Source organism: Piliocolobus tephrosceles, unplaced genomic scaffold (genome assembly GCF_002776525.5).
Source record: "Piliocolobus tephrosceles isolate RC106 unplaced genomic scaffold, ASM277652v3 unscaffolded_15790, whole genome shotgun sequence".
Taxonomy (NCBI): domain Eukaryota; kingdom Metazoa; phylum Chordata; class Mammalia; order Primates; family Cercopithecidae; genus Piliocolobus; species Piliocolobus tephrosceles.
The window spans coordinates 6685-14246 of record NW_022297410.1 but is presented as its reverse complement, the minus strand read 5'-3'; the positions used below and the strand labels follow the sequence as shown (position 1 = coordinate 14246).

At 57.9% G+C, this 7562-nt stretch overlaps 1 protein-coding gene across 4 annotated transcripts in view; it reads right to left on the bottom strand.

The window, feature by feature from the left end:
- Positions 1 to 27: 27 nt before the first annotated feature.
- The window catches only part of LOC111534089 (rho GTPase-activating protein 4-like), a 9056-nt gene continuing 1521 nt past the window's right edge, over positions 28 to 7562 (bottom strand). The window contains exons 1-7 of one of the 4 annotated variants that reach the window (XM_023200726.1): positions 7219 to 7542; positions 3369 to 3573; positions 3136 to 3298; positions 2876 to 2938; positions 2404 to 2586; positions 925 to 1053; positions 28 to 823 (exon numbers count right to left, since the gene is read on the bottom strand). In XM_023200726.1, the coding sequence (XP_023056494.1) occupies positions 530 to 823; positions 925 to 1053; positions 2404 to 2586; positions 2876 to 2938; positions 3136 to 3298; positions 3369 to 3573; positions 7219 to 7342 (1161 nt within the window). In that variant the 5' untranslated portion in view covers positions 7343 to 7542 and the 3' untranslated portion in view covers positions 28 to 529. Of the gene's footprint in view, positions 846 to 924; positions 1054 to 2403; positions 2587 to 2875; positions 2939 to 3135; positions 3299 to 3368; positions 3574 to 7218; positions 7546 to 7562 lie in introns of those variants that run through there. The other 3 variants (XM_023200729.2, XM_023200728.1, XM_023200727.1) reach the window with 3 other exon arrangements.

Sequence of the window (7562 nt, the reverse complement as noted above, 5' to 3'; positions counted from 1 at the left end):
GAGACATGCTAGTCGTCATTGGCCAGTGGAAAATGGCTGCTGGATGCTGGGAGGTGGGTGGCTGTTTCTGGGGGTGGGAGCTGGGAACAGGAGGGGTAGGTTAGGGAGCAGCTGTGTGCCATCAGAAGCCCTGGTGATGTTGGACTCTTTGTAAAGTTCCAAGTCGGCCCACAAGGGGCCCAGTGTAATCCCAGGTCATTGCCAACGCCCATCAGGATAAACTGCTGCAGGAAAAACTAGCTCGAAGAAGAATAAAGAAGCCCAATTCCATCTTACTGTGTGTGTGCTTCATTTCCTCCCAAGTTTGTGTCACGAAATTTAAAAACACAGAGAAACCAGCCTAGAACAATGCATGGGCAGCTACATGGCTGCCTGCTGCACGGTTTGAACAGTTAGTTAGTGTCTTGCCCTCCTTGGCCATTGTGGCGGTGCACCCTTGGAGTGAGGCTGCAAATGGAAGTGGGACAGTTCTCTAGCTGCTGCACTGCCTGAGACCATGGACAACTTGGATTCCTGAGCAAAGCGTGGGTCATGCCACTCCACTGCCCGCCAGTACAGTGAAGGCCAGAGAATGCTGAGCCCAGCAGGGGGTAACCCTCACCTCATCCCCATCATGGGGGTGGTAGTCAAAGCGCAGCGGGGGACAGAAGATGGTAGCATGCACCTCGAGAACCTTGGCCTTGTCCCCTGGAGGATCCAGGGCCTCCACGGCTTCTTCCAGGCTGCCCAGGCCCTGCACTTGGGAGGCTTGGGTGCGGCTCTCAGCGGCCGTGTAGCTTCGGAGCACCTGCCCCAGGGCCAGGTGGAACCCTGTGTCGCAGCACTGAGGAGGAAACAAGGAGATGCTTGGGTGGGTCCTGGAGCCGTAACTTCCCAGCCCCAGGGCACCAGGCACCTTTTCCCACCTGCCCACCAAGGACTCACATCCATGAGGTCCAAGACGTCATGCAGGTAGTAGTTACTGACAGCGGCGTTGACACTGGCCAGGCTAAGCAGGTACTCGTTGCGCGCCTTTGTGCACTTGAGTTTGTGCTCCATAAACTTGGCCTGCCGCTACTCAAGACAATGCAAGTGTGCCAGGGTCACGCACGTGGCCAGCCCCTATCTCTGGCCTTTCATGTAATGCCCATCGCCACCCCTCTCGCTGTGGACAACTACACTGGAATTGGTGAAGCCCAGAAGTCCTGCTGCCTTCCCCACACCACGGCCCAATGCCAGGAGGTGACCTGACTCCCCGGCTGTTCACATGCCAGTGCTGGCGCCGCCTGCTGTGCTTCCGCCACTTGCCTTGGTTCGAGCCACAACATTCCCCACAGAGGCTGGGGAGTGACACAGAACTATTCACAGATACCTGATGAGTGGAAGATGCGCGCGTGGCACCTCACCATGGAGGGTGTACGAGAAACCCAGCTTGGAGCCAGCACACAGGTGCACAGCTGGAAGTGGCCACAGGCCTCTGCAGGGGCCAGGGCTGAGGGGGAACGAGCACCCCAAGAGGTAGGGATAGATCATCGAGGGCCATGAGACAGAACCTGGTGGCAACTGGGTTCTAAAGCTGGCACTCTATTTTTTTTTTTTTTTTGAGACAGAGTTTCACTCTGTCGCCCAGGCTGGAGTACAGTGGCACGATCTTAGATCACTGCAACCTCCGCCTCCAGTGTTCAAGTTATTCTCCTGCCTCAGCCTCCCGAGTAGCTGGGATTACAGGCACCCGCCATCATGCCTGGCTAATTTTTGTATTTTTAGTAGAGACGGGGTTTCACCATGTTGGCCAGGCTGGTCTTGAACTCATGACCTCAGGTAATCCACTCACCTCGGCCTCCCAAAGTGCTGGGATTACAGGCGTGAGCCACCGTGCCCGGCTAAAGTTGGCACTTTAACCACAGCAGCCAGGGAGACCTTCCCCCAACACAGCCAAACTCTGTCATTTCCCCTAAGAACACCTGAGATGCCCGACTCCCTCCTCTGCTCCCAGAGTCCCAGAGACCATCACTCTCAGCCCCGCACAGCCTGGCAGCTCCATCTAGGCATTTCCCAACCTCCCCACTCTCTCTACTGGGCTCACCTCAAACGCCCTTTCTCCATGCGTGTCATCCCATCGCCCACCTTAAGTGTCTTCTCGCCCCTTTCAAACCTTATGGAATGGCTGGCAGAACAGCAGAGCTGCAGGAGCCCTGCTCAGAGCTTGCAGAGGCTGCGTGGGGCTGTCCAGGGCCGGGCGACTATTTTCCCCGCTCTCTCAGGCCCTGGGAGCCTTCCATATGGAATCCCTGGAACCTGATGGCACTGTCCTGCCACTCCCGCCCTCCCCTGCACCCAGCCCTGGCTTCCCCCTCAGCACAGCAGGTCCTAGTCAGGGCCCATGCCCCATAGGCCTGCATCCGAGGTGCCCCCCAGGCCCACCTTCTCCACTAGCCGCCCTCCCTTCTTGAGGGAGCTCTTGCGGAGGGGCCCTGCCTCAGTGGCAGCAGCAGTGGTGGTGGGGACACTCCGGCCTGCCCGCTTCTCCTCCTGCCGCTCGGCCTCCCGGAGCTTGGCCTCGGCATTCACGCTCTCCATGTGATACGCCTGGTACGTCTTCTTGGCCTGCAAGGAGACACAAAGCAAGGTAGTGCTGCTGAAGGCCACGGCTGGGCCAGCCCCTAACCCTCCATCCCTGCCCCTCTGGAACTTGGACCTCAGAGCTGGGCAATCCCATGTGAGCACTTAGCCTAATGCCCTGTGCCTAGGGAGAGAGGGCCTGTGCCCCTAGGTGCGTGCTTCTCCCTGAGCCTGGCTTGGGGAGATGTGATGGTGTGAGGATGTTCTTCCCCAGCTGTGAGTGGCATTTCTCCCTGGGCCATTGGGGCAGGCCCCTCCCCAGCCCTTTCCTCACCGTCTGCAGCTCTGAGACCACCTCCAGGAGCTCGTCCTGCAGCTGCTGCTCCAGATCCCTGCTCTAGAGGCAGAGGCAGGGGTGAGCACGGCACTGCCCAGAGAGGCCCCGCCAGGCACTGGAAGCTCTGCCCAGCTCAAGCCCCATCTGGGAGGCACACAGATTCACTCTGCCTGGTCCCCACCTGGCCTCCAGTGCCCTCCCAGCCTCCTGATCCCAAAGCCTTGAACACTTCCCATGGCCCAAGGTGAGAGCCTCACCTTCTTGACCAGGCGCCCCACGTCCTCCGCAATGTGACTCAGGCGCTGGGCCAGGGGCCCGGCCAGCACCTCGCTCAGGGCCGCGCTTTCCCGGCTCTGCTGCCGCGTATGCTGCAGCAGCACTGCCCAGCAGTGCAAGGGCGACAGGAGTGATGGCTCCTTCCTGGGGGTAGAGGGGCAGTGAGACCTGCAAGCAGACCCTGCCGTGGCCCCCCTGCCAGCACATCACCTACCGGAAGCTTTGGTGCTCCCGGCTGCTACCCAGGCGGCCTCCACGGCTGGAGAAGCGTTCGGCCAGCTTTTCCAGGCCCCGGGAGTACTCCAGCTCCACCTCAGCGCGGCGCCGCATGAACTCTGCCAGTTCCTGCAGCAGCTCCCGCCGCAGCTCACCCTGCAGCTCCAGGCAGCGCAGCTGCTCGCTCAGCTGCCAGCGCATCTCTGTGGGGGGAACCACGGCTCAGGCCTGGCCAGTACGCCCTGCCTGGGTCAGCCAGGCCAGCGTGGGGTGGGAGAGGCAAAGACACACAGACCCCAGTCCCGTCTGCTCTGAGGGCTCCTTTGGACCCAGCCTAGGTTGAAGGCAGGAGCTAAGAGGGGAGGAAAGAGGCTAGGCCCCTGCAGGCAGATCTGGCCTCAGCTGTCCAGCCCACCTCTGTGCTGAGGCCGACAGATGGCCCGAGCCACCCGGTTGAGGGGGAAAGAGAAGGGTGTCCCAGAGAGAGGGGAGAGCCGCACAAAGGGCCAGAGTAAGAGGGAGCAAGGCCGCCCCGGGAAGGGTGAAGCCATTCACGGTGGGTGGAACACAAGGCTGCCCAGCCCTATCTCACCCCAACGCCAGCCAGGCACCTTTCAGTTTGGCTTCCTGTCTCTCCCTCATTCCTGGAAAGCCACTGAATGGTTTCCCCTGCCACTTCCTTTCCCCCAGTACCCAGGCCCCAGGAGGTGACAGCCTCCCCTGCAAACACACAGATACACAACACACAGATCATAGCGCTGCTCAGGGCAAGCCTGCAGCGATCTCGCAGTCTCAGTGGCTGGGGAACCCCGCCCTCAGGCCCCAGGGGAAAGGACAGTCCACAGTGAGGGCTGGGCACCAAGGAGAGCTGATCCCGCCTTGGAAGTGAAAGGATGGGGCAGGGAGCTAGCCCCTGTCTTCTGTCCCCACTTCCCACTCCCAATCATCCCCCGCCCCACCTGTGCATTCCCTCACCGTGCAGAGTCACACCCAGGGCCCCATACCGCCAGCCTTTTGACACCCTATCACTGGCTTGATTTGGCAACGCTGCTTCCCCTACACAGGCCTGAAGCAAAGAAGTGCCTGTCCAGCAAGTTTAAGCAACCTGCGGAAGACACTTTTGCCACCTCCTGAGTGCCCAGCCAGGCACTGAGGGTCCCAAGTAAATAAGATGCTAGCTCAGCTTCTGGCCAGCAGGCTGCCCACCTACTCATCTCCATCCACATCCCCAGGCAGGGACACAACTGGATTTCTTCCTTCAGCAGAATGTTGATTATACACCCATTCTGCGGCAGGCACGTTTTAAATACAGAGGCAAAAAGGGTTGACCAAGTGTCTGCCCTCTTGGAGCTGGGATTGGAATGGGGCACGGACACATACCAGAATGTCCAGGAGTGATGGGTGCTGAGAAGATGAACACACAAAGCAAGATCAGAGCCGGGGGTAGGTGGGGACAGGGAGGACCTCTTTGTAAAGGAGGGTGGTCAAGAACAAGCTGCATCGTTGGAGCAGAAGGCTGCAGCTGGCTGTGTGGGGGCAGTAGGGGGAGTCCGAGAGACCGGTAGGGACAGATGGCACAGAGCCCGTGCTCTAGGCAGAACTCCCAGCTGGACTCCGAGTGAGAGAGGAGCCACAGTAACGGGGGAATGTGGTCCAGCTTCGTTTTCAGGGCCCACTCACACTGCCAGGTGGAGCCCAGGTGGCCGCTACTGCACTAGTCCAGGCAAAAGACGGCAGAGATTCAGACCAGGACAAGCAACGGAGGACTCCGCTGGGAAGAGCTCAATCCCGTTGGATGTCTGTCCCGCCAGTGACTTCCCAGGGCCTGTTGCATGGGGACCCTGTGGGTTTGGCCTGCCCAGCATCCTTACCTCCTCCCCGATCTCCACTTGCAGAATGTCCCCTCCCTAGTCTCAGCTCCCTTGACTCCAGGTGCCCCAGCCCTGGCGGCATGCGTCACCCACCCCTCCGTCCCTCCACTCCCTGCCCCCACAAGACTATCCAGGTGAGGGACCCAGGAGCCTGATCCTTCCAATTGAATTACTGAACAGGAGAGCTCTTCCCACTGGGGGATCAAGCGGGGTAAGTGGAAGCCTGGGGCGGGGAACCTCCCGACAGGGCAGGGCAGAGCCCACGATGCCAAGTGAGACAGATGGAGAGTGTCCTCATCCTATCTGAGGCTGGCCTCCTGTGGTTAACTTGTCAGCTCCAAGGCCAGGTGGGGTGGGCGCTAATGCCATTTGAAATCAGGAGAGTCCTCACTGAATCAGTTTAACGTTTTGTTTTGTTTGTTTGTTTGTTTATTTATTTATTTTGAGACGGGGTCTCGCTCTGCCGCCCAGGCTGGAGTGCAGTGGCTGGGTCTCAGCTCACTGCAAGCTCCGCCTCCTGGGTTTATGCCATTCTCCTGCCTCAGCCTCCCGAGTAAGCTGGGACTACAGGCGCCCGCCACCACGCCCGGCTAGCTTTTTGTATTTTTTAGTAGAGACGGGGTTTCACTGTGTTAGCCAGGATGGTCTTGATCTCCTGACCTCGTGATCCGCCCGTCTCGGCCTCCCAAAGTGCTGGGATTACAGGCTTGAGCCACCGCGCCCGGCCTTGTTTTGTTTATTTTGTTTTGAGACGGAGGATATTGCCCAGGCTGGAATACAGTGGCGCAATCTCGGCTCCCTGAAACCTCCGCCTCCCGGGTTCAAGCGATTCTCCCACCTCAGCCTCCTGAGTAGCTGGGACTACAGGCATGCACCACCACACCCAGCTAATTTTTGTATTTTTAGTAGAGACAGGGGTTCACCATGTTGGCCAGACTGGGTCTCAAACTCCTGACCTCAGGTGATCCGCCAGCCTCGGCCTCCCAAAGTGCTGGGATTACAGGCGTGAGCCACCACGCCCAGCCCGGTTTAACATTTTTTGATAGAGGTAAATTTCATTTCATTCCAAGAAAGGTGCGACTGCTCGCCTCACTGGCTCTCTGGAGCCTGTCCTGCCCTGCTTCCCCCAGAGGAATACAATCTCTGGGGACTTATGACAACTGAACAGTGCAGAAGGAACCAGCAGAGGGAACCGCTGCCTTTCTTCATCACTGCCGGCAGTAAAAGCTGACTGGAAGCCATGTCCCAGTCCAGATCCGGGCATGCACACCCGGCTGGTGTTGAGCAGGAAACTTGTGAATTGCAAGTTGATTGCACTGGTGGCTTTCCCGGCAGAGCTTTCAGATCTCAGTTCAGACAAACTCTTCAGCACACCCTGTCCTGGCCTTCCCCCAAACTAGGGCTGGCCCTCTTCCGACCCCTTCTTGGCACACTGCACTTTCCCTCTGTGGTGCTTATTATCATAATGGAAAGTCTATGTCTCCCCCACTAGACCCGTGAGCCATGTGAGGGCAGGGTGGGTGCTGACGCCATTTGAAATCAGGAGAGTCCTCACTGAATCACTGTTTTTACTCTGGGTAAAAAGCCAGGGCTGGAGGGGCTGGAGTCGGGGCTCTCTCCTGTACAGCAGTATACTTCCAGGGCCTGGGACAGCACAGATGTATAGGAAACATCTGGCAAAAGGAGAGCTGGAATCCATGTCTGCCTGAATTACAGAGCTGGGCCCAGGGCCCCACCAGCACTTCCTGTGAGCAAGGCATTTGGTCTCACTTCTGCTGACAAGCAAAACAGAAGAGAAGATGGTCTCCAAAACCACGGCTATGCTGACCTTTGAGAATTTAGGGTATCAAGACAGTGACCCCGTTTTGTAGCATGGTGGGAAGTTTTTCTAGGGTGTGGGATGCAGACCCAGAGCAAGTGAGGAACCCTTAGACAGTCTTGCTCGAAACCCCAACTTTTCAGTGTGAAATCACTGACCCATATTTGCTGATTGAAGTTTTCCAAGTCTTTCAGCTTCATGGCATTTTGGGGGAAGCAGGATGGAGATGATTACTTCCATCTGAGCAAGATGATGGTGAGGCTTGGAAAGCTGGCTCACCATGTGTAGTCACCTCAAGCTGGTTCTGGACACAGGCTGCCTTTTCCAAAGGAGGAGGACTGGGGCACACTTCAAAGGGTATAAATTGCTTGCACTGAATAATGATGTTAGAACCTACATCTCTGGGTTGAAAGGCACTTCAAGGGTCATTGCATTCTACGTCCTAGAAGTTGTAGTGCTGTGTGACCACGGACAAGTCACTGCACCTCTCTGAGCTTGTTTC